Genomic DNA, 27,637 nt, shown 5'->3' with positions numbered 1-27,637 from the left:
AGGAAATTAATGTGTCAGAGTGTGATGAGATCAAATTTGTTATTTGGCGTCAGACAAATTGCAATTTGACTGCAGGCAGAGTCTTCGGAAATAGGGAAGTACAACCATTTCAAATAACTATATTACTGTGCCCTATAGCAGAGCTCTTTTATTTCTTTGATTTGTTTTCCGTTGATCTTGTTTTCCATACTGAGTACCAATGCAACCGACGCCAGAGGACAGCTACCACACCTGGACCCTACCTATCGACCCATGAACTTATAGACCGGGAACCAACGGCTTTACTTCCCCCCGAAGGAAGGCGTGATCAGAGATGTTATGCCTCAGAAAATCCCGGCGGCACCGACTGGGATTGAACCCAGGCCTTTTGGGGTGAGAGGTAATCACGCTTACTACACCACCGGCGCCGCTATAGCAGAACTATTGGGTCGCCATAAATGCAGTTCATTCATCAAAGGAAATTATACTTCTATGGACTTGTGTATCTACAAGAAAATAAAGTAAAACCAACTGAATCAATAATCACAAGTCACGCGCGATATGTCAACCGATTATGTAATCACCTGAACCATATGTAAAGAGCTAATTTTCACATTACACAACATATACATGTAAACAACGCATCATTTCTTAACGGATTATTCAATATTATGAATGATGTAATATAAAATATACTACAATAATAATACTTTACACTGCAACTAAGCACAACAACAAAACAGTGATTGTAGCAAACCAAGAACGGTTACAACTGAATCAATATAAATATTGAACTAATCTGTGATAATAAGTTCACCTGAACATACAAAAAAGACGACAATAATACACTATAAAGATCGACAAAGAATCAATCAAGATCGTTAGTTAGCGAGTAAGATCAAGCAAAGTGAGTTATAATTGGTTCAACAGTACAAATCTACGAAAGAAATGAATAAGTGTAGTGCAATTTTTCTTTGCGTTCTCATAACACTAAACGTAGTAAGTTTTTAAACCAATAATTCAACTGCAAATCAAAGAAGCATAAAACTAATCAAGCTAAATAATAACATTCAGGTCACAATCGAAATCAAAGCAAACATACTGAAAATGATTAGGAATCAAGTTGCTCTGAAGATCGGCCAGCTGATGCGAAAACTTTTTCCTATCGAAAAACCACAAGAAATAACAACACCAAAGTCCATACCCGATATACTGGAGGATATTAAAAAGATACTTCAGGAAACAACAACAAAAAAACAAGAAGACAAGTCGACAAATGAAGCAGAAATCAATAAACAATCAACAGACACTACTGAAGTCACAAGCAAAACTCCTACAGAAGAATTTACCACTGAGGAAATAAGCACAACAGAAGCTACCGAGTTAACTGAAAACACAAGTGAAACTTTTGCAGAAGAATCGACCACTGAGGAAGGAAGCACTACAGAATCAACAGAATCTACTGAAGTCACAAGTGAAACTCCTGCAGAAGAATCGACCACTGAGGAAGGAAGCACTATAAAATCAACAGAATCTACTGAAGTCACAAGTGAAACTCCTGCAGAAGAATCGACCGCTGAGGAAGGAAGCACTATAGAATCAACAGAATCTACTGAAGTCACAAGTGAAACTCCTGCAGAAGAATCGACCACTGAAGAAGGAAGTACTACAGAGTCAACAGAATCTACTGAAGTCACAAGTGAAACTCCTGCAGAAGAATCGACCACTGAAGAAGGAAGCAGTACAGAATCAACAGAATCTACTGAAGTCACAAGTGAAACTCCTGCAGAAGAATCAACCACTGAAGAAGGAAGTACTACAGAGTCAACAGAATCTACTGAAGTCACAAGTGAAACTCCTGCAGAAGAATCGACCACTGAGGAAGGTAGCACTACAGAGTCAACAGAATCTACTGAAGTCACAAGTGAAACTCCTGCAGAAGAATCGACCGCTGAGGAAGGAAGCACTATAGAATCAACAGAATCTACTGAAGTCACAAGTGAAACTCCTGCAGAAGAATCGACCGCTGAGGAAGGAAGTACTACAGAGTCAACAGAATCTACTGAAGTCACAAGTGAAACTCCTCCAGAAGAATCGACCACTGACGAAGGAAGCACTACAGAATCAACAGAATCTACTGAAGTCACAAGTGAAACTCCTGCAGAAGAATCGACCACTGAAGAAGGAAGCACTATAGAATCAACAGAATCTACTGAAGTCACAAGTGAAACTCCTGCAGAAGAATCGACCACTGAAGAAGGAAGTACTACAGAGTCAACAGAATCTACTGAAGTCACAAGTGAAACTCCTGCAGAAGAATCGACCACTGAGGAAGGAAGCACTACAGAATCAACAGAATCTACTGAAGTCACAAGTGAAACTCCTGCAGAAGAATCGACCACTGAAGAAGGAAGTACTGCAGAGTCAACAGAATCTACTGAAGTCACAAGTGAAACTCCTGTAGAAGAATCGACCACTGAGGAAGGAAGCACTACAGAATCAACAGAATCTACTGAAGTCACAAGTGAAACTCCTGCAGAAGAATCGACCACTGAGGAAGGAAGCACTATAAAATCAACAGAATCTACTGAAGTCACAAGTGAAACTCCTGCAGAAGAATCGACCGCTGAGGAAGGAAGCACTATAGAATCAACAGAATCTACTGAAGTCACAAGTGAAACTCCTGCAGAAGAATCGACCACTGAGGAAGGAAGCACTACAGAATCAACAGAATCTACTGAAGTCACAAGTGAAACTCCTGCAGAAGAATCGACCACTGAAGAAGGAAGTACTGCAGAGTCAACAGAATCTACTGAAGTCACAAGTGAAACTCCTGTAGAAGAATCGACCACTGAGGAAGGAAGCACTACAGAATCAACAGAATCTACTGAAGTCACAAGTGAAACTCCTGCAGAAGAATCGACCACTGAAGAAGGAAGCACTATAAAATCAACAGAATCTACTGAAGTCACAAGTGAAACTCCTGCAGAAGAATCGACCACTGAGGAAGGAAGCACTACAGAATCAACAGAATCTACTGAAGTCACAAGTGAAACTCCTGCAGAAGAATCGACCACTGAAGAAGGAAGTACTGCAGAGTCAACAGAATCTACTGAAGTCACAAGTGAAACTCCTGTAGAAGAATCGACCACTGAGGAAGGAAGCACTACAGAATCAACAGAATCTACTGAAGTCACAAGTGAAACTCCTGCAGAAGAATCGACCACTGAGGAAGGAAGCACTATAAAATCAACAGAATCTACTGAAGTCACAAGTGAAACTCCTGCAGAAGAATCGACCGCTGAGGAAGGAAGCACTATAGAATCAACAGAATCTACTGAAGTCACAAGTGAAACTCCTGCAGAAGAATCGACCACTGAAGAAGGAAGTACTACAGAGTCAACAGAATCTACTGAAGTCACAAGTGAAACTCCTGCAGAAGAATCGACCACTGAAGAAGGAAGCAGTACAGAATCAACAGAATCTACTGAAGTCACAAGTGAAACTCCTGCAGAAGAATCAACCACTGAAGAAGGAAGTACTACAGAGTCAACAGAATCTACTGAAGTCACAAGTGAAACTCCTGCAGAAGAATCGACCACTGAGGAAGGTAGCACTACAGAGTCAACAGAATCTACTGAAGTCACAAGTGAAACTCCTGCCGAAGAATCGACCGCTGAGGAAGGAAGCACTATAGAATCAACAGAATCTACTGAAGTCACAAGTGAAACTCCTGCAGAAGAATCGACCGCTGAGGAAGGAAGTACTACAGAGTCAACAGAATCTACTGAAGTCACAAGTGAAACTCCTCCAGAAGAATCGACCACTGACGAAGGAAGCACTACAGAATCAACAGAATCTACTGAAGTCACAAGTGAAACTCCTGCAGAAGAATCGACCACTGAAGAAGGAAGTACTACAGAATCAACAGAATCTACTGAAGTCACAAGTGAAACTCCTGCAGAAGAATCAACCACTGAAGAAGGAAGTACTACAGAGTCAACAGAATCTACTGAAGTCACAAGTGAAACTCCTGCAGAAGAATCGACCACTGAGGAAGGTAGCACTACAGAGTCAACAGAATCTACTGAAGTCACAAGTGAAACTCCTGCAGAAGAATCGACCACTGAGGAAGGAAGCACTACAAAATCAACAGAATCTACTGAAGCCACAAGTGAAACTCCTGCAGAAGAATCGACCACTGAGGAAGGAAGCACTATAGAATCAACAGAATCTACTGAAGTCACAAGTGAAACTCCTGCAGAAGAATCGACCACTGAAGAAGGAAGCACTACAGAGTCAACAGAATCTACTGAAGTCACAAGTGAAACTCCTGCAGAAGAATCGACCACTGAAGAAGGAAGCAGTACAGAATCAACAGAATCTACTGAAGTCACAAGTGAAACTCCTGCAGAAGAATCAACCACTGAAGAAGGAAGTACTACAGAGTCAACAGAATCTACTGAAGTCACAAGTGAAACTCCTGCAGAAGAATCGACCACTGAGGAAGGTAGCACTACAGGGTCAACAGAATCTACTGAAGTCACAAGTGAAACTCCTGCAGAAGAATCGACCACTGAGGAAGGAAGCACTACAGAATCAACAGAATCTACTGAAGTCACAAGTGAAACTCCTGCAGAAGAATCGACCACTGAGGAAGGTAGCACTACAGAGTCAACAGAATCTACTGAAGTCACAAGTGAAACTCCTGCAGAAGAATCGACCATTGAGGAAGGAAGCACTACAGAATCAACAGAATCTACTGAAGTCACAAGTGAAACTCCTGCAGAAGAATCGACCGCTGAGGAAGGAAGCACTATAGAATCAACAGAATCTACTGAAGTCACAAGTGAAACTCCTGCAGAAGAATCGACCACTGAAGAAGGAAGCACTACAGAGTCAACAGAATCTACTGAAGTCACAAGTGAAACTCCTGCAGAAGAATCGACCACTGAAGAAGGAAGCAGTACAGAATCAACAGAATCTACTGAAGTCACAAGTGAAACTCCTGCAGAAGAATCAACCACTGAAGAAGGAAGTACTACAGAGTCAACAGAATCTACTGAAGTCACAAGTGAAACTCCTGCAGAAGAATCGACCACTGAGGAAGGTAGCACTACAGAGTCAACAGAATCTACTGAAGTCACAAGTGAAACTCCTGCAGAAGAATCGACCGCTGAGGAAGGAAGCACTATAGAATCAACAGAATCTACTGAAGTCACAAGTGAAACTCCTGCAGAAGAATCGACCACTGAAGAAGGAAGCACTACAGAGTCAACAGAATCTACTGAAGTCACAAGTGAAACTCCTGCAGACGAATCGACCACTGAAGAAGGAAGTACTACAGAGTCAACAGAATCTACTGAAGTCACAAGTGAAACTCCTGCAGAAGAATCGACCACTGAGGAAGGAAGCACTACAGAATCAACAAAATCTACTGAAGTCACAAGTGAAACTCCTGCAGAAGAATCGACCGCTGGGGAAGGAAGCACTATAGAATCAACAGAATCTACTGAAGTCACAAGTGAAACTCCTGCAGAAGAATCGACCACTGAAGAAGGAAGCAGTACAGAGTCAACAGAATCTACTGAAGTCACAAGTGAAACTCCTGCAGAAGAATCGACCACTGAAGAAGGAAGTACTACAGAATCAACAGAATCTACTGAAGTCACAAGTGAAACTCCTGCAGAAGAATCAACCACTGAAGAAGGAAGTACTACAGAGTCAACAGAATCTACTGAAGTCACAAGTGAAACTCCTGCAGAAGAATCGACCACTGAGGAAGGTAGCACTACAGAGTCAACAGAATCTACTGAAGTCACAAGTGAAACTCCTGCAGAAGAATCGACCGCTGAAGAAGGAAGCACTATAGAATCAACAGAATCTACTGAAGTCACAAGTGAAACTCCTGCAGAAGAATCGACCACTGAGGAAGGAAACACCACAAAGTCAACAGAATCTACTGAAGTCACAAGTGAAACTCCTGCAGAAGAATCGACCACTGAAGAAGGAAGCACTATAGAATCAACAGAATCTACTGAAGTCACAAGTGAAACTCCTGCAGAAGAATCGACCACTGAAGAAGGAAATATTACAGAGTCAACAGAATCTACTGAAGTCACAAGTGAAACTCCTTCAGAAGAATCGACCACTGAAGAAGGAAGCACTATAGAATCAACAGAATCTACTGAAGTCACAAGTGAAACTCCTGCAGAAGAATCGACCACTGAAGAAGGAAATATTACAGAGTCAACAGAATCTACTGAAGTCACAAGTGAAACTCCTGCAGAAGAATCGACCACTGAAGAAGGAAGCAGTACAGAGTCAACAGAATCTACTGAAGTCACAAGTGAAACTCCTGCAGAAGAATCGACCACTGAAGAAGGAAGTACTACAGAATCAACAGAATCTACTGAAGTCACAAGTGAAACTCCTGCAGAAGAATCAACCACTGAAGAAGGAAGTACTACAGAGTCAACAGAATCTACTGAAGTCACAAGTGAAACTCCTGCAGAAGAATCGACCACTGAGGAAGGTAGCACTACAGAGTCAACAGAATCTACTGAAGTCACAAGTGAAACTCCTGCAGAAGAATCGACCGCTGAAGAAGGAAGCACTATAGAATCAACAGAATCTACTGAAGTCACAAGTGAAACTCCTGCAGAAGAATCGACCACTGAGGAAGGAAACACCACAAAGTCAACAGAATCTACTGAAGTCACAGGTGAAACTCCTGCAGAAGAATCGACCACTGAAGAAGGAAGCACTATAGAATCAACAGAATCTACTGAAGTCACAAGTGTAACTCCTGCAGAAGAATCGACCACTGAAGAAGGAAGTACTACAGAGTCAACAGAATCTACTGAAGTCACAAGTGAAACTCCTGCAGAAGAATCGACCACTGAAGAAGGAAGTACTACAGAGTCAACAGAATCTACTGAAGTCACAAGTGAAACTCCTTCAGAAGAATCGACCACTGAGGAAGGAAGTACTACAGAGTCAACAGAATCTACTGAAGTCACAAGTGAAACTCCTGCAGAAGAATCGACCACTGAGGAAGGAAGCACTATAGAATCAACAGAATCTACTGAAGTCACAAGTGAAACTCCTGCAGAAGAATCGACCACTCAAGAAGGAAGCACTATAGAATCAACAGAATCTACTGAAGTCACAAGTGAAACTCCTGCAGAAGAATCGACCACTGAAGAAGGAAGTACTACAGAGTCAACAGAATCTACTGAAGTCACAAGTGAAACTCCTGCAGAAGAATCGACCACTGAAGAAGGAAGTACTACAGAGTCAACAGAATCTACTGAAGTCACAAGTGAAACTCCTGCAGAAGAATCGACCACTGAGGAAGGAAGCACTACAGAGTCAACAGAATCTACTGAAGTCACAAGTGAAACTCCTCCAGAAGAATCGACCACTGAGGAAGGAAGTACTACAGAGTCAACAGAATCTACTGAAGTAACAAGTGAAACTCCTCCAGAAGAATCGACCACTGAGAAAGGAAGCACTACAGAATCAACAGAATCTACTGAAGTCACAAGTGAAACTCCTGCAGAAGAATCGACCACTGAAGAAGGAAGTACTACAGAGTCAACAGAATCTACTGAAGTCACAAGTGAAACTCCTCCAGAAGAATCGACCACTGAGGAAGGAAGTACTACAGAGTCAACAGAATCTACTGAAGTCACAAGAGAAACTCCTCCAGAAGAATCGACCACTGAGGAAGGAAGCACTACAGAATCAACAGAATCTACTGAAGTCACAAGTGAAACTCCTGCAGAAGAATCGACCACTGAAGAAGGAAGTACTACAGAGTCAACAGAATCTACTGAAGTCACAAGTGAAACTCCTGCAGAAGAATCGACCACTGAGGAAGGTAGCACTACAGAGTCAACAGAATCTACTGAAGTCACAAGTGAAACTCCTGCAGAAGAATCGACCACTGAAGAAGGAAGTACTACAGAGTCAACAGAATCTACTGAAGTCACAAGTGAAACTCCTGCAGAAGAATCGACCACTGAAGAAGGAAGTACTACAGAGTCAACAGAATCTACTGAAGTAACAAGTGAAACTCCTGCAGAAGAATCGACCACTGAAGAAGGAAGCACTACAGAGTCAACAGAATCTACTGAAGTCACAAGTGAAACTCCTGCAGAAGAATCGACCACTGAAGAAGGAAGCAGTACAGAATCAACAGAATCTACTGAAGTCACAAGTGAAACTCCTACAGAAGAATCAACCACTGAAGAAGGAAGTACTACAGAGTCAACAGAATCTACTGAAGTCACAAGTGAAACTCCTGCAGAAGAATCGACCACTGAGGAAGGTAGCACTACAGAGTCAACAGAATCTACTGAAGTTACAAGTGAAACTCCTGCAGAAGAATCGACCACTGAGGAAGGAAGCACTACAGAATCAACAGAATCTACTGAAGTCACAAGTGAAACTCCTGCAGAAGAATCAACCACTGAAGAAGGAAGTACTACAGAGTCAACAGAATCTACTGAAGTCACAAGTGAAACTCCTTCAGAAGAATCGACCACTGAGGAAGGTAGCACTACAGAGTCAACAGAATCTACTGAAGTCACAAGTGAAACTCCTGCAGAAGAATCGACCATTGAGGAAGGAAGCACTACAGAATCAACAGAATCTACTGAAGTCACAAGTGAAACTCCTGCAGAAGAATTGACCGCTGAGGAAGGAAGCACTACAGAATCAACAGAATCTACTGAAGTCACAAGTGAAACTCCTGCAGAAGAATCGACCACTGAAGAAGGAAGCACTACAGAGTCAACAGAATCTACTGAAGTCACAAGTGAAACTCCTGCAGAAGAATCGACCACTGAAGAAGGAAGCAGTACAGAATCAACAGAATCTACTGAAGTCACAAGTGAAACTCCTGCAGAAGAATCAACCACTGAAGAAGGAAGTACTACAGAGTCAACAGAATCTACTGAAGTCACAAGTGAAACTCCTGCAGAAGAATCGACCACTGAGGAAGGAAGCACTACAGAGTCAACAGAATCTACTGAAGTCACAAGTGAAACTCCTGCAGAAGAATCGACCGCTGGGGAAGGAAGCACTATAGAATCAACAGAATCTACTGAAGTCACAAGTGAAACTCCTGCAGAAGAATCGACCACTGAAGAAGGAAGCAGTACAGAGTCAACAGAATCTACTGAAGTCACAAGTGAAACTCCTGCAGAAGAATCGACCACTGAAGAAGGAAGTACTACAGAATCAACAGAATCTACTGAAGTCACAAGTGAAACTCCTGCAGAAGAATCAACCACTGAAGAAGGAAGTACTACAGAGTCAACAGAATCTACTGAAGTCACAAGTGAAACTCCTGCAGAAGAATCGACCACTGAGGAAGGTAGCACTACAGAGTCAACAGAATCTACTGAAGTCACAAGTGAAACTCCTGCAGAAGAATCGACCACTGAAGAAGGAAGCACTATAGAATCAACAGAATCTACTGAAGTCACAAGTGAAACTCCTGCAGAAGAATCGACCACTGAGGAAGGAAACACCACAAAGTCAACAGAATCTACTGAAGTCACAAGTGAAACTCCTGCAGAAGAATCGACCACTGAAGAAGGAAGCACTATAGAATCAACAGAATCTACTGAAGTCACAAGTGAAACTCCTGCAGAAGAATCGACCACTGAAGAAGGAAATATTACAGAGTCAACAGAATCTACTGAAGTCACAAGTGAAACTCCTTCAGAAGAATCGACCACTGAGGAAGGAAGTACTACAGAGTCAACAGAATCTACTGAAGTCACAAGTGAATCTCCTCCAGAAGAATCGACCACTGAGGAAGGAAGCACTACAGAATTCACAGAATCTACTGAAGTCACAAGTGAAACTCCTGCAGAAGAATCGACCACTGAGGAAGGAAGTACTACAGAATCAACAGAATCTACTGAAGTCACAAGTGAAACTCCTCCAGAAGAATCGACCACTGAGGAAGGAAGCACTACAGAATCAACAGAATCTACTGAAGTCACAAGTGAAACTTCTGCAGAAGAATCGACCACTGAAGAAGGAAACACTACAGAATCAACAGAATCTACTGAAGTCACAAGTGAAACTCCTGCAGAAGAATCGACCACTGAAGAAGGAAGCACTATAGAATCAACAGAATCTACTGAAGTCACAAGTGAAACTCCTGCAGAAGAATCGACCACTGAAGAAGGAAGTACTACAGAGTCAACAGAATCTACTGAAGTCACAAGTGAAACTCCTGCAGAAGAATCGACCACTGAGGAAGGAAGCACTACAGAATCAACAGAATCTACTGAAGTCACAAGTGAAACTCCTGCAGAAGAATCGACCACTGAAGAAGGAAGTACTACAGAGTCAACAGAATCTACTGAAGTCACAAGTGAAACTCCTGCAGAAAAATCGACCACTGAGGAAGGTAGCACTACAGAGTCAACAGAATCTACTGAAGTCACAAGTGAAACTCCTGCAGAAGAATCGACCACTGAGGAAGGAAGCACTACAGAATCAAAAGAATCTACTGAAGTCACAAGTGAAACTCCTGCAGAAGAATCGACCACTGAGGAAGGAAGCACTACAGAATCAACAGAATCTACTGAAGTCACAAGTGAAACTCCTGCAGAAGAATCGACCACTGAAGAAGGAAGTACTACAGAATCAACAGAATCTACTGAAGTCACAAGTGAAACTCCTGCAGAAGAATCGACCACTGAGGAAGGAAGCACTACAGAATCAACAGAATCTACTGAAGTCACAAGTGAAACTCCTGCAGAAGAATCGACCACTGAAGAAGGAAGTACTACAGAATCAACAGAATCTACTGAAGTCACAAGTGAAACTCCTGCAGAAGAATCGACCACTGAGGAAGGAAGCACTACAGAATCAACAGAATCTACTGAAGTCACAAGTGAAACTCCTGCAGAAGAATCGACCACTGAAGAAGGAAGTACTACAGAATCAACAGAATCTACTGAAATCACAAGTGAAACTCCTGCAGAAGAATCAACCACTAAGGAAGGAAGCACTACAGAATCAACAGAATCTACTGAAGTCACAAGTGAAACTCCTGCAGAAGAATCGACCACTGAGGATGAAAGCACTACAGAATCAACAGAATCTACTGAAGTCACAAGTGAAGCTCCTGCAGAAGAATCGACCACTGAGGAAGAAAGCACCACAGAATCAATAGAATCTACTGAAGTCACAAGTGAAACTCCTGCAGAAGAATCGACCACTGAAGAAGGAAGTACTACAGAGTCAACAGAATCTACTGAAGTCACAAGTGAAACTCCTGCAGAAGAATCGACCACTGAAGAAGGAAGTACTACAGAGTCAACAGAATCTACTGAAGTCACAAGTGAAACTCCTGCGGAAGAATCGACCACTGAGGAAGGAAGCACTACAGAATCAACAGAATCTACTGAAGTCACAAGTGAAACTCCTGTGGAAGAATCGACCACTGAAGAAGGAAGTACTACAGAGTCAACAGAATCTACTGAAGTCACAAGTGAAACTCCTCCAGAAGAATCGACCACTGAGGAAGGAAGCACTATAGAATCAACAGAATCTACTGAAGTCACAAGTGAAACTCCTGCAGAAGAATCGACCACTGAGGAACGAAGCACTACAGAATCAACAGAATCTACTGAAGTCACAAGTGAAACTCCTGCAGAAGAATCGACCACTGAAGAAGGAAGTACTACAGAGTCAACAGAATCTACTGAAGTCACAAGTGAAACTCCTGCAGAAGAATCGACCACTGAGGAAGGAAGTACTACAGAGTCAACAGAATCTACTGAAGTCACAAGTGAAACTCCTGCAGAAGAATCGACCACTGAGGAAGGAAGCACTACAGAATCAACAGAATCTACTGAAGTCACAAGTGAAACTCCTGCAGAAGAATCGACCACTGAAGAAGGAAGTACTACAGAGTCAACAGAATATACTGAAGTCACAAGTGAAACTCCTGCAGAAGAATCGACCACTGAGGAAGGAAGCACTACAGAATCAACAGAATCTACTGAACTCACAAGTGAAATTCCTGCAGAAGAATCGACCACTGAGGAAGGAAGCAATACAGAATCAACAGAATCTACTGAAGTCACAAGTGAAACTCCTCCAGAAGAATCGACCACTGAGGAAGGAAGCACTACAGAATCAACAGAATCTACTGAAGTCACAAGTGAAACTTCTGCAGAAGAATCGACCACTGAGGAAGGAAGCACTACAGAGTTAACAGAATCTACTGAAGTCACAAGTGAAACTCCTACAGAAGAATCGACCACTGAAGAAGGTAGTACTACAGAGTCAACAGAATCTACTGAAGTCACAAGTGAAACTCCTCCAGAAGAATCGACCACTGAGGAAGGAAGCACTATAGAATCAACAGAATCTACTGAAGTCACAAGTGAAACTCCTGCAGAAGAATCGACCACTGAAGAAGGAAGTACTACAGAGTCAACAGAATCTACTGAAATCACAAGTGAAACTCCTTCAGAAGAATCGACCACTGAGGAAGGAAGTACTACAGAGTCAACAGAACCTACTGAAGTCACAAGTGAAACTTCTGCAGAAGAATCGACCACTGAGGAAGGAAGCACTACAGAATCAACAGAATCTACTGAAGTCACAAGTGAAACTTCTCCAGAAGAATCGACCACTGAGGAAGGAAGCACTACAGAATCAACAGAATCTACTGAAGTCACAAGTGAAACTCCTCCAGAAGAATCGACCACTGAGGAAGGAAGCACTACAGAATCAACAGAATCTACTGAAGTCACAAGTGAAACTCCTGCAGAAGAATCGACCACTGAAGAAGGAAGCACTACAGAGTCAACAGAATCTACTGAAGTCACAAGTGAAACTCCTGCAGAAGAATCGACCACTGAGGAAGGAAGCACTACAGAATTAACAGAATCTACTGAAGTCACAAGTGAAACTCCTGCAGAAGAATCGACCACTGAAGAAGGAAGTACTACAGAGTCAACAGAATCTACTGAAGTCACAAGTGAAACTCCTCCAGAAGAATCGACCACTGAGGAAGGAAGCACTATAGAATCAACAGAATCTACTGAAGTCACAAGTGAAACTCCTGCAGAAGAATCGACCACTGAAGAAGGAAGTACTACAGAGTCAACAGAATCTACTGAAGTCACAAGTAAAACTCCTGCAGAAAAATCGACCACTGAGGAAGGAAACACTACAGAATCAACAGAATCTACTGAAGTCACAAGTGAAACTCCTCCAGAAGAATCGACCACTGAGGAAGGAAGCACTACAGAATCAACAGAATCTACTGAAGTCACAAGTGAAACTCCTGCAGAAGAATCGACCACTGAAGAAGGAAGTACTACAGAGTCAACAGAATCTACTGAAGTCACAAGTGAAACTCCTGCAGAAGAATCGACCACTGAGGAAGGAAGCACTACAGAATCAACAGAATCTACTGAAGTCACAAGTGAAACTCCTCCAGAAGAATCGACCACTGAAGAAGGAAGTACTACAGAGTCAACAGAATCTACTGAAGTCACAAGTGAAACTCCTGCAGAAGAATTGACCACTGAGGAAGGAAGCACTACAGAATCAACAGAATCTACTGAAGTCACAAGTGAAACTCCTGCAGAAGAATCGACCACTGAGGAAGGAAGTACTACAGAGTCAACAGAATCTACTGAAGTCACAAGTGAAACTCCTGCAGAAGAATCGACCACTGAGGAACGAAGCACTACAGAATCAACAGAATCTACTGAAGTCACAAGTGAAACTCCTCCAGAAGAATCGACCACTGAGGAAGGAAGCACTACAGAATCAGCAGAATCTACTGAAGTCACAAGTAAAACTCCTGCAGAAAAATCGACCACTGAGGAAGGAAACACTACAGAATCAACAGAATCTACTGAAGTCACAAGTGAAACTCCTGCAGAAGAATCCACCACTGAGGAAAGAAGCACTACAGAATCAACAGAATCTACTGAAGTCACAAGTGAAACTCCTGCAGAAGAATCGACCACTGAGGAAGGAAGCACTACAGAATCAACAGAATCTACTGAAGTCACAAGTAAAACTCCTGCAGAAAAATCGACCACTGAGGAAGGAAGTACTACAGAATCAACAGAATCTACTGAAGTCACAAGTGAAACTCCTCCAGAAGAATCGACCACTGAGGAAGGAAGCACTACAGAATCAACAGAATCTACTGAAGTCACAAGTGAAACTCCTGCAGAAGAATCGACCACTGAAGAAGGAAGTACTACAGAGTCAACAGAATCTACTGAAGTCACAAGTGAAACTCCTGCAGAAGAATCGACCACTGAGGAAGGAAGCACTACAAAATCAACAGAATCTACTGAAGTCACAAGTGAAACTCCTCCAGAAGAATCGACCACTGAAGAAGGAAGTACTACAGAGTCAACAGAATCTACTGAAGTCACAAGTGAAACTCCTGCAGAAGAATTGACCACTGAGGAAGGAAGCACTACAGAATCAACAGAATCTACTGAAGTCACAAGTGAAACTCCTGCAGAAGAATCGACCACTGAGGAAGCAAGCACTACAGAATCAACAGAATCTACTGAAGTCACAAGTAAAACTCCTGCAGAAAAATCGACCACTGAGGAAGGAAGTACTACAGAATCAACAGAATCTACTGAAGTCACAAGTGAAACTCCTCCAGAAGAATCGACCACTGAGGAAGGAAGCACTACAGAATCAACAGAATCTACTGAAGTCACAAGTGAAACTCCTCCAGAAGAATCGACCACTGAAGAAGGAAGTACTACAGAGTCAACAGAATCTACTGAAGTCACAAGTGAAACTCCTGCAGAAGAATCGACCACTGAGGAACGAAGCACTACAGAATCAACAGAATCTACTGAAGTCACAAGTGAAACTCCTCCAGAAGAATCGACCACTGAGGAAGGAAGCACTACAGAATCAACAGAATCTACTGAAGTCACAAGTGAAACTCCTCCAGAAGAATCGACCACTGAGGAAGGAAGCACAACAGAATCAACAGAATCTACTGAAGTCACAAGTGAAACTCCTGCAGAAGAATCGACCACTGAAGAAGGAAGCACTACAGAGTCAACAGAATCTACTGAAGTCACAAGTGAAACTCCTGCAGAAGAATCGACCACTGAGGAAGGAAGCACTACAGAATTAACAGAATCTACTGAAGTCACAAGTGAAACTCCTGCAGAAGAATCGACCACTGAAGAAGGAAGTACTACAGAGTCAACAGAATCTACTGAAGTCACAAGTGAAACTCCTCCAGAAGAATCTACCACTGAGGAAGGAAGCACTATAGAATCAACAGAATCTACTGAAGTCACAAGTGAAACTCCTGCAGAAGAATCGACCACTGAAGAAGGAAGTACTACAGAGTCAACAGAATCTACTGAAGTCACAAGTGAAACTCCTTCAGAAGAATCGACCACTGAGGAAGGAAGTACTACAGAGTCAACAGAATCTACTGAAGTCACAAGTGAAACTCCTGCAGAAGAATCGACCACTGAAGAAGGAAGCACTACAGAGTCAACAGAATCTACTGAAGTCACAAGTGAAACTCCTGCAGAAGAATCGACCACTGAGGAAGGAAGCACTACAGAATCAACAGAATCTACTGAAGTCACAAGTGAAACTCCTGCAGAAGAATCGACCACTGAAGAAGGAAGTACTACAGAGTCAACAGAATCTACTGAAGTCACAAGTGAAACTCCTTCAGAAGAATCGACCACTGAGGAAGGAAGTACTACAGAGTCAACAGAATCTACTGAAGTCACAAGTGAAACTCCTCCAGAAGAATCGACCACTGAGGAAGGAAGCACTACAGAATCAACAGAATCTACTGAAGTCACAAGTGAAACTCCTGCAGAAGAATCGACCACTGAAGAAGGAAGCACTACAGAATCAACAGAATCTACTGAAGTCACAAGTGAAACTCCTGCAGAAGAATCGACCACTGAGGAAGGAAGCACTACAGAATCAACAGAATCTACTGAAGTCACAAGTGAAACTCCTGCAGAAGAATCGACCACTGAAGAAGGAAGTACTACAGAGTCAACAGAATCTACTGAAGTCACAAGTGAAACTCCTTCAGAAGAATCGACCACTGAAGAAGGAAGTACTACAGAGTCAACAGAATCTACTGAAGTCACAAGTGAAACTCCTCCAGAAGAATCGACCACTGAGGAAGGAAGCACTACAGAATCAACAGAATCTACTGAAGTCACAAGTGAAACTCCTGCAGAAGAATCGACCACTGAAGAAGGAAGTACTACAGAGTCAACAGAATCTACTGAAGTCACAAGTGAAACTCCTGCAGAAGAATCGACCACTGAAGAAGGAAGTACTACAGAGTCAACAGAATCTACTGAAGTCACAAGTGAAACTCCTTCAGAAGAATCGACCACTGAGGAAGGAAGTACTACAGAGTCAACAGAATCTACTGAAGTCACAAGTGAAACTCCTGCAGAAGAATCGACCACTGAGGAAGGAAGCACTACAGAATCAACAGAATCTACTGAAGTCACAAGTGAAACTCCTGCAGAAGAATCGACCACTGAAGAAGGAAGTACTACAGAGTCAACAGAATCTACTGAAGTCACAAGTGAAACTCCTGCAGAAGAATCGACCACTGAAGAAGGAAGTACTACAGAGTCAACCGAATCTACTGAAGTCACAAGTGAAACTCCTGCAGAAGAATCGACCACTGAAGAAGGAAGCACTACAGAGTCAACAGAATCTACTGAAGTCACAAGTGAAACTCCTGCAGAAGAATCGACCACTGAGGAAGCAAGCACTACAGAGTCAACAGAATCTACTGAAGTCACAAGTGAAACTCCTGCAGAAGAATCGACCACTGAGGAAGGAAGCACTACAGAATCAACAGAATCTACTGAAGTCACAAGTGAAACTCCTGCAGAAGAATCGACCACTGAAGAAGGAAGTACTACAGAGTCAACAGAATCTACTGAAGTCACAAGTGAAACTCCTGCAGAAGAATCGACCACTGAAGAAGGAAGTACTACAGAGTCAACAGAATCTACTGAAGTCACAAGTGAAACTCCTCCAGAAGAATCGACCACTGAAGAAGGAAGCACTACAGAATCAACAGAATCTACTGAAGTCACAAGTGAAACTCCTGCAGAAGAATCGACCACTGAAGAAGGAAGTACTACAGAGTCAACAGAATCTACTGAAGTCACAAGTGAAACTCCTGCAGAAGAATCGACCACTGAGGAAGGAAGCACTACAGAATCAACAGAATCTACTGAAGTCACAAGTGAAACTCCTGCAGAAGAATCGACCACTGAAGAAGGAAGTACTACAGAGTTAACAGAATCTACTGAAGTCACAAGTGAAACTCCTCCAGAAGAATTGACCACTGAGGAAGAAAGCACTACAGAATCAACAGAATCTACTGAAGTCACAAGTGAAACTCCTGCAGAAGAATCGACCACTGAAGAAGGAAGTACTACAGAGTCAACAGAATCTACTGAAGTCACAAGTGAAACTCCTGCAGAAGAATCGACCACTGAAGAAGGAAGTACTACAGAGTCAACAGAATCTACTGAAGTCACAAGTGAAACTTCTGCAGAAGAATCGACCACTGAGGAAGGAAGCACTACAGAATCAACAGAATCTACTGAAGTTACAAGTGAAACTCCTGCAGAAGAATCGACCACTGAGGAAGGAAGCACTATAGAATCAACAGAATCTACTGAAGTCACAAGTGAAACTCCTCCAGAAGAATCAACCACTGAGGAAGGAAGCACTACAGAATCAACACAATCTACTGAAGTCACAAGTGAAACTCCTGCAGAAGAATCGACCACTGAAGAAGGAAGCACTACAGAGTCAACAGAATCTACTGCAGTCACAAGTGAAACTCCTGCAGAAGAATCGACCACTGAGGAAGGAAGCACTACAGAATCAACAGAATCTACTGAAGTCACAAGTGAAACTCCTCCAGAAGAATCGACCACTGAAAAAGGAAGCTCGACAGAATTTATTGAAACTACAACGATCGACACGAGCGATATGATTCCAGAATGCGCTGAGTACATGTTACCTCCTCCGAGACCCCAACACCTCTTTAATGAACTTAAGCCTCATTTAGGAAAGCCTTCCCTATCTGTTCAGAGAAAACAAATTCCAGCTGTGAAAGCTACAGTGAAAACCATTAGTCGGATTTCCGTCAAGTCATCGGACTACAAAGGTGCAGTTCGAACAGTGTTGAAAAAATTCGAGACAGATTTCCATTCAACAATCGCGACAGCACGTGCCTTTTTGAACGCTACCAGAGTAAAATTACTGTTCGATTTGAAAGATGATATCCAAAGCGAATATGACCGTTCATCGAAGATGATGACAGACACCTTCATTGCCACCGGAGTTTGCAAGAAGAAAAATATTGCCTGCTGGAACCGTGCCAGGGCAGCCTTGCCGAAGTTTGAGGATGGTCTTAATCATGACGCTAAGGTTTGTGACGATATCTTCGGAACGCAGCTTGCCGCTCATCGTGACGAAAGCGTCAAGATACAAACCATACAGCGGATCATTAACGAACTGGAGGAACTGAAGAGCAGATGCTTGGAACATTCGAATGGGAACTCGTTTACTCGGATCTGTCTGGGCAAGACGGTGAGTTGTCCAAATGCTGAGGAATGTATAGTTAAATAACCGTTTTTTGTTCCACAGCTTACCAGATCGCTGCTGAGGAGTGTTGCTTACTTTAGAAGCTTGCAAAACGCGATAGAGCAGGAGATAAATTTGAGAAAGTATAGCAACAACTTGACGAGTCAGTGCTACGCCAATGCGTACCAGTCGAGGAAACCACTATTTGAGCATGGAGTCAAACGGCTGCAGAACTGTATTAAGAATTTAGCAGAAGAGAAAGAGTCAAATGAAGTGGAATTGGATTGAACGTCACTTTTCACGTCTATTTAAGGACAAGATTCATGGAAGCCATAAATGGCCGCTAACACGACTGATTTTACAAGGCTATTTGTGGATTCTATCAACCTTAACACATTAAAAAATCATGGATATGGCTCTTGCATTGAACCTGGTCAAATGTTTGCAATTTTTATGCGAAGGAAAAAGTGATACGAAAGAGCTAATTCTTTTAATATTAAACTTGAAATTATTCAAAAAATCGCCTTCGTAAAAAATTTAAGACTCATTGTAGTAGCTCAGCGCTTTATTGAACAAAAATTATGTAATCGTATTTATCACAAAAATCAGAATTACATGGCTAAGTAACAAATAAGGATATATGGTGTTACATGTTAACATGTATATTTTAATTGTTGGTTGAATAGCTCAAAATTTATAGATACCATTTCATAAATTTCCTGAACGGATCATTTTAAAATACTATTAATATTCTATTGTGTGCCATTATGCGTTCTTAAAACTATTAGAGGTTATAGTTTCAAAGTTGATTTACAAATTCGTTTTATCCCTATTTGTGTACAAACCTCCACAGAGAAATTATAAAATACTTATGGTTATGACAGATAGAGGAAACAACTCTAGGACCGCGCGTAAGCATCCCAAATGTGGAAAACAAATATTCATGGATACAAATTGAAACGCTACCAAACTGCCAAACTGATCATATTTTAAATTGACATGTAACATCTGGTCTTCCTACGACGACCTTTGGCATCAGATTTCAGTGATTTGATTTTGGAAATTTTTGAAAGTGAGGGTGGATGCCGTAAAAATATTAAGAAACAGCTTGTTCCACAATACTGCAATTGGTTCGAATATGACTCAGGTTGCATTTATGTTTCTGCTTTCCTTTTTTGTGGTCAACCCCTCTTTTCTCTACCCGAACTGACTCTGTACGAGCCTATCCCAAAGATTCTTAATTAACAGACTGGTCAGCCCAACCGACGCCTTTCTTGGTGGCAACGCATCAAAAATGCGAAGGTACACAAACACATGCAAATATCTACAGTGCGTGCGTTTGTTTTACACTATGATTCAATATGCAGACGCAAAGCTCACGAGTGGCGCTGATGGTTGTCGCTGTTCAAGAAGTGAGAGGGTCGGTTGTCACCCAAGTACGTAAACACAAACAATGTGAAGGGGAACAAAATGCTCGAAAAAGGTTGCGGAAACTTGTGCCATAAAAAGCGAAATAAATATAAACAACGTGTTAATATAATTATTTGCCATCAAATACGAGATTATAATCTCGGGTTGAAATGAACCGAGGGGTCGATTGGGTTTAATTTATGGAAGCACTGTTCGCTAATGAATTGAGTTGTGCTGGGGATCAACGACGATGGTTGAATGTAGATATTTTGAAATGAATTTCAGAACGGTAACCGGATGTCGAAACTGGGATCTCACTTTTGCAAATCATTCGAGAATCATTATCGTGTTGAACTGAACCGAGGGCTAAAGAATGATTAATCATACACGCAACCATGAACGCATCGGTTAACCAGTTCTACCGATCCTTAATCCCAGTGTCATCAATTCATCTCATCAAGGCATATTTCTTCCACCGACTTGAACAGACATCGTCGCCTTCGAAGAAGAAGGTGTCAGTAGGAAAATTTATCGATTCTAATTAACATCAACACGTCCAGTGACTTGGACAAAATCCTACACTGGGAATCAATTTATCAGACCGTTAACGCGTCTCGAAGCCAGCATATAGCAGCATAATCAGCAGCAAATCAGTCCGATATGGTCACATGAAACCCACATATACATTTCGAGTGTGTTGGGGTGTTGAAACTCCTAAGCTCTCTAATGAAGCATCGCCCTCATCGTCCAAACACTTGCTGGACGCGGAGTGACCAATTTATGCAGGAATGGTCGTTAATTAGGCAATTAACGCTTCTCACTGGGAACCAAAAAAATAACAAACGTGGGATTTCACTAGAACTATCGGTTTAGTCCGATGTGAAATATGGCTGTGGGTAGGATTTCACGCTGAATGTGGGTGGAAAGTTGACGGCATATTTTCAAGGTGACAGTCGTGGCTGTCTGAAATATAAGATGTCTCAGTTTAGAACATAGTCCAGGAAATGATTCAGTTATCTAATATACAATGCATTATTGAACACCGGAAGTCAGTAACAAAAAGATTAATAAATGTGTGAGATCGTTTGAAGAAAGTTACGATGATTTGTGAACACCCAAACAAGTCAAGTCTAGAAGGCTTAAAAGGCAAGAGACAAGATAATTTAAGGACTTGTAGAAGTTTCTAAGCAATTCTATCAATTGTAAATTTACAGATCTTATCCTGTCAGTTGACAGTGCTTATCAAGTAAATTAAACAGGAGTGGAAACGGACCCTGAATCAGCGCATTTCTTCCATTTTGCCCGCATTAGCTGGATGTCCTTGACTGTCCCGTCCCTGAAATTGCCCATTATTTTTTGATTGGTCGATATTCCGGACAATTCGGAGGATTCGTTAGCTTGGGGACAAAATCGATCTTGTTGGCCAACTCCAGAACCACCTTGGAGTAGTGGCAGCTGGCCAAATCGGACCAAAGGAGACTTTACCCCTATGCTTGCGGATGAACGATGTAAAACTTTTGACCGGGAAGCTGCTTAAAATCGAGTTTGACGTTGTTTCGATCAAAGGGCAGTCCTTGTGTTTCGTCAAAACACGGTCGTACAAGAGCCTTGCACACTTTTTGGCCACGGAATTCTACTACACTTCATGTGCCGGTTCGGATGTTTACTGGCGTTGTACGACTTGTATCCTTCCCTGGCAAGGATGTTCCGCACCGTTTGAAAGTTGGCGTTGTACCTTCTGGCCATATCTCGGATCGAAAGACCGGGGTTGGCTTTAACGCACTTCAACACCTTGATGCGCAGCTAACGATCCCTGGTTCCAGTTTTTTCGTAGGTCCGCTGATTCCTTTCTACACGCAAGGTTTCCTTGTAGGTTTTGAGTACTCGACAAACTGTTGTTTTCGGCATCTTCAGCATTTCAGCCACCTTGGAACCGGAACACTCCGGATTTTACAGGTGTTTGTGCACAATATTTTTTCTTACATCGAGTTCCATTTGACGTTAATTCTGAACGCGATCGACTACTTTGATCAAAGTTGCACCAGTCAAAGATTGTTGATTCCCAACACTACCCGAGCAAAGTCGGTTAACAAAATGAAAGCAAATCGATAATAAAGTTTGCAGTTCCTATCATAATGAGAACTTATTTTGATTTCAATTGTCGAGACATAAGTCTGATATCATATTGTGCTTTCATTATGCAGTCAAGCCTTTTAAAATGAAAGCAACTTAACTTGAAGTTCTGCTGTTAACGTCTTGTTTAAAAGTTAATTTAAGTTCATCTGTCGTTGAACTAACGATTATTGTTTATTTGTTTTGTTTAACACATTTTAAGTCATTTGAAACTTGCCCGCGGTGAGATTTAAGCTCAAGTCTTTCAGTATGAGAAGCATGGATGCTAACCATTTACACCAGGCCCGTATTCAGTTAAACATTATGAATGCAAAATCAGAAATCAAATTAATTTTATTGAAAGCAGGATTAGTTTTCCGTTTGATTCAACAGTGTAAAATTCTGCTCTCATTTTTGCTGTGTTAACCGTTAAGTCAACCAAAATGAGATCAACTGGAGTATTCAAAATAAGTTACATCATAGCAGCAAAATTTGATTTCAATTTGATCTCAAGCTTTGCTCGGGTAGTGGCGCGCGAGAAGCGTACCTATTTACTTTTAGTCAATCTTTATCTTGGAAGATGTCGGAACATGATCGAGAACTCTTCTTACATCCATGTACCTCAAAAGGACACATTATATGATGGATCAACAATCAAGGCTCTGTACTCTTTACTGTTATTTCAGAAGCTTGATGCTTGCACTCACTTGTTTACTAAGTTCGGAACTCGGTTATCTCCATTCTGACGATACAAAATAATTTGCAAGAGTCCTCGTTTCCCTTTCAAATAGGCCGAGAAGCATGAGTACATTACACCGACTTCAAAAACAGAACTTTAACTAGTCTAAATGCGTGGGTGGATCAAAGTGCTAAAGATCTGGATCAGCTCAAAACTAACTTCTAGTATCTATGCTCCAGCGCAAATGGTGATAAATGTGTCTAGTACAGTGGGTGAGTAACATCAAAGCTATTTCGCAAATTGGCAGTAGCCCACCCGACAAATGGCGTACAAATAGTATATGTTTGTACATAGGGGGAAAAAACCACCAGACCTGGATAGATGGTGTCCGTTTCACCTCGCACGGGACCAACCCGAGCGTAAAAACTGTGTGTGTATGGACTGAGCTGTTGCCGCACCAAGTTCAACGAGAGTTTTGTGCGAGCGAACGGCTTTAAATTACTTTTTGTCGTGTGCCACGAGCCACGAGCGCAGCCATTATACGACCGCCGTTCGCTCTGAAGTGGATGAAGATAGATGAATTATTTAATTAAATCAAAACCGTAAACCACACACATGGTATGGCTGGCAAAAGACAAGACAAAGTGGTTGTCGGGTTTCGCTGTTGCCTGTAATGTATGCGCTTGAGTGGGACCACATTTTTGGCTGCCCCTTGCAGGCACACAGCACAGTTTCCGGCCATTTTTGAGCTCTGCTCGGTCCTTTGGATTTGAATTAAAATTTATCAGAAATCACCAGCTGAGCTATAGAATGAGGCGGGTGGTCATATTGTTTTAATCTTACTCTGCGGTGTACCTCGGTAATTGTTCAGCAGTGTAAAGCTAGCTACCTTGGCCATTGAGCATTTTTGGTAGCACTTAAACTATTCGCGCGTTCGTGATACACGATACCGACGATGGACGCGGACGTGGTGGACGGGTGCAGATCTCATGTCAGCGATAAGATGGATACAAATTGATTTTGTGACTTGATTAGCTTACACGCCTCAATGGAGAACGGTTTGGGCAGTGAAAAGAAGGAAGCGGAGTAGGAGCAGGTACATTCATACCGATACATGTGGTTTGAGTTTTATGGATCGCATTGAATTGTGTCGAATTTTAAATGCGTTCGACTGTCGGGAGAATGCCTTCTACAGAGTGACGGTGTTACTTTCAATTCGACATGACAGAGCGATTTGAAAGTAGTCTACGGGATATAGGAAACGCTATTGGAATTTTTATCGGTTTTTAAGAAAATGTATGGTGATAATGATACGGTGTTTGCTCTGGATCAAGAGTTTTATTTTTCATTTAAACCATGAATTGAGACACAGTCAACAAGTCCCCATATGACTATGATAGAGGCTAAGTTTTGCAGGGAGTTCCTAAAACAGATAATCTTCAGGAAAATAAAACGATGGCTATTGAAAAATTCGAAGGATAGCCTTATACAAATAGCATAAAAATACGATAGAACTTTTTGTGGCAATACAATAAAACCGATGGTAAATGAAAATAAAAATACAATAAAGTATATGTTTTGTACCGTAAACATTATGTATCATTTTTATTAGGAATCTTTGCGATAAAAAAAAATCATTTTGATATTTCAAGGCCAATAGCATTTAATTTATTGTTCTTGTATGGTAAAATTTTGCAATCATTAGGATGCATTGTAGATATATTGTAAACGCAATAATAGTAGTAATGCATGAACATCAACAAAGTTCTCGAGAATTCCACGAAGCTTGCTGAACTTCTACAAAGGCTCCTTTACTTTTACCGATTCTTGAACTTAAACTCAGTTCCATGAACTCAAACAAAGCTATGAAGTTTCCTGAACTTGTTAAAAGACATGCAAATTACTAGGCTGGCATTTAAAATCGTTTACATTTATTTCGTGCATTCATTTACATTAATTTGCCTTTAAGTTTGGTCATGAACATAATTCCGTAAAATGATGTATGAAGCATTTGTAGGCCTTGATGTGAATAACTCAAATGTGGATCTCTTCTGCATTATTCTTTTTCAGTTAATGTAAATTACAGTCATGCATTTATGAAATTTATATTGACTGAAAAACGATAATAAGAAGTACAGATTTGAGTTATTCGCAAATAATTTCAAGACCTACAAATGCTTCATACATAATTTTAAGGATTTTTGTTGATTAAAAAAGTTAGTAGCAAATGAATGTTAGTGATGTTCCATGCCTGCTCTGCCTGTTCCCTGTACTTCAAATATTTTTTCTTAGCTTATACAAACTTCAATTTAATTTTTACCACACTCTTAGAAATTATCACCGACTTCATTAATGTCTACCGAACTGTCAACAACTGAACTGTTCGGTAAAAATCAGGAATTTTAATTAATTAGTTTGAAGGAAAACTTCACTACAATGGCAAGACTCGATTATTTAAACAAGGCTGACAGTGATTTAAAATTAAAATTAAGTGAAACAGCTTTTCAAAGGACGATCAAAGTTTAACTAAACGTTCAGCTGTTGAAAGTTCGGAAAAAAAATACCGAAGTCGGAATAAATTCTAAGTGTATGCTGAACTTGAACGCATTTTCTATAATTCATTCCCTGAACATCTACAAAGTTTCTTCAACTTCATCCATGAACTTCTCCACCCTTCTGAGAAGAACCTGAACATTTTCAAAAAAAAAAAATCCAGAACATCTTGGCGGAACGAAAGGAAGTTTATTGAACTTTTTTGAAATAAGTTCTCGGACAAACTGCTAAGAAATTTCTAAAACTAATATAAAGATCACTAAAGATCTCCTGAGCTTCTACAAAATTCAGGGAACTTTTGCTAATGTCACCGAGGTTCTACAAGGTTTACCGAACCATTACGAGGTTCCCTGCACTTAAAAAAAATCCTGCACTTCCATGAAGTTTTACGGAGTTCCTCGAGTTGCTAGGTAGATCGCTGAATTTCTATCAAACTTCTACGGTATTCCTTCAAATATTCAAAGTGTAATTTAAAGAAACATTTATGAAGTTTCTTAAAATTAAACAAGGATCCGTTTACTTCAACGAACTTTCCCAAACATGTACAAAGCTCCCACTTCTACGAAGTATTCACGAATTTCTAAAAATCCAATAGATTTCTATGAAATTATCTGAAGTTCTATGTAGTTCCTCGAATTGCTATTAAATTTTTATAATTTATATCATGTTCTCGGAACATCGGCAAAGTAACTGAAGTTTTACGAAATTCCATTCAGTTGAAGAAAAATCGTTAACTGCCTCTAATGTTCGCTAAATTTCTAAATTCTAATTTCGAAATTCCGATGAAGTGCAGAAAAAGCTCCTTGATCATTTAAAAAAAGTGCTGAAGTTCTACAGCCCACATCAAGAATACCTTCGAAACTTTTTTTTACAGGGTGGCCACTAAGTTTTAATTTTGAAATCCAACTTTTTCTCGGTTTTTTTTCCGTTTTAAACCTAAAAACATTCCCGGTTATTAATATTCAACAACTATTATTCGAATATTTAAGAACACTACAAAAATATTGCAGTTTAGAAAGACAAATCAATTTCTAGAATTTTTGTGGAATTTTGGCTTCTATTGTTTGGAGAAAAAGAGAAGTGAAAATTCTTCAAATTAAATATGCACTCAACAGTTCTCAAAAATTCAAACAATTATCTTTCTTGAAATTGTCTTTGCATTTGTTTGCGAAGTGTCTTAATATTCTCTTCAAAATTACTAAGTAGTCTTCTCTTAACGATGTTGGAATTCTCCTGAAAATTGCCATGAAAACAAACTCTTTTGAAATACTGCCAGAAATTTATTAATCTTCTTTGTGAATTCCCATGGAATTCAACTTCAATTTCCAATATAATGTTGCTGTGAATCACATTCGAGATAGGAATTTTGCCTAGAACTTTCTAGGAATTAATATCAGGTTTATTTCTGATAGAATACTCGGCAGAATTATTTTTAAATTATCGCTAGAATTTGAAAGGAATTCAGTTAAGCATTATTAAAAACAAACTCTGAAAAATGTATTAAGCTAGTTCCTGAGTCCTGAAAATTCCTTCAAGGCACAACCCAACCTTGATACACTGAAGTCTTTTTTACACGGTTTTTTTTTACGCGGTTTTTTTTTACACGGTTTTTTTTACACGGTTTTCCACGATTTACACGGTACGTTTTTAACGATTTCTTGACAACGATACAACCTATCGACTTGATTCCAATCACATTATCCGTTTCAAGCTATTTGTAATCGAATGGCATACTTTAAAAAAAATCACAATTTTTGGTGTAAATACAGAAATTTTTAAAATATGTCTATATGGACCATATCATGCTTTAATTACAAATGGCATCAAAATCCGATTTTTTAAAAACATTTAAGCATGCGAAAAATCAAAATCTCGTAGGTTTTTTTTACACGGTTTTTTTTTACACGGACCGTATCCCCCGTGTAAAAAAAGACCTGAGTGTATTTGTTTTTTTAATCTGGAATCTTGATTTCTTAAATATCTGACAATCTCTCGAACATTTGAAAACTGGACTCATAATAACCGACATCTTGAGACTCTTTGTCTTAGATTCTTGAAAATTTCTTCAAATTTTTTGTCGATCCAAACAATTTTCTGAGATCCCAAAATATTGAAAATTTGCATGGTCTGTAATCCTTAATTTTTATTTTGTGTGAGAAGTCGGAATTTGATCTCAAAACCTTTTTTTAATTTTTTTTTTATTTCAAGTTTTTTAAAACCAATTAAGAGATCAATCTCACATTTGTCACA

The 27,637-nt window shown here is 40.6% G+C and overlaps 2 protein-coding genes across 2 annotated transcripts in view; one reads left to right on the top strand and one right to left on the bottom strand.

Annotated features, from left to right (window-relative positions):
- Nucleotides 1-27,637, bottom strand: part of tkv (thickveins) — a 357,489-nt gene that overhangs the window by 142,076 nt on the left and 187,776 nt on the right. The gene's annotated exons all lie outside the window — the stretch shown is intronic.
- LOC135703204 (uncharacterized) lies at nucleotides 1,087-19,119 on the top strand. The gene is made up of 15 exons (XM_065224327.1): nucleotides 1,087-7,446; nucleotides 7,490-8,017; nucleotides 8,069-8,653; nucleotides 8,711-9,002; nucleotides 9,044-10,192; nucleotides 10,230-11,128; nucleotides 11,219-11,503; nucleotides 11,561-12,178; nucleotides 12,419-12,853; nucleotides 13,094-13,528; nucleotides 13,586-14,428; nucleotides 14,486-15,103; nucleotides 15,344-17,327; nucleotides 17,369-18,639; nucleotides 18,697-19,119. Exons 1-15 carry the CDS (start codon nucleotides 1,087-1,089, stop codon nucleotides 18,919-18,921), a joined length of 16,527 nt encoding a protein of 5,508 aa, XP_065080399.1. The 3' UTR covers nucleotides 18,922-19,119.

This window comes from Ochlerotatus camptorhynchus, unplaced genomic scaffold, assembly GCF_037179485.1.
Source record: "Ochlerotatus camptorhynchus isolate MF236.1 unplaced genomic scaffold, CSIRO-AGI_Acam_v1.1 ptg000211l, whole genome shotgun sequence".
NCBI classification, from domain to species: Eukaryota; Metazoa; Arthropoda; class Insecta; order Diptera; family Culicidae; genus Ochlerotatus; species Ochlerotatus camptorhynchus.
The sequence above is the reverse complement of the archived record's forward strand: the minus strand, read 5'-3'. Positions and strand labels throughout refer to the sequence as shown.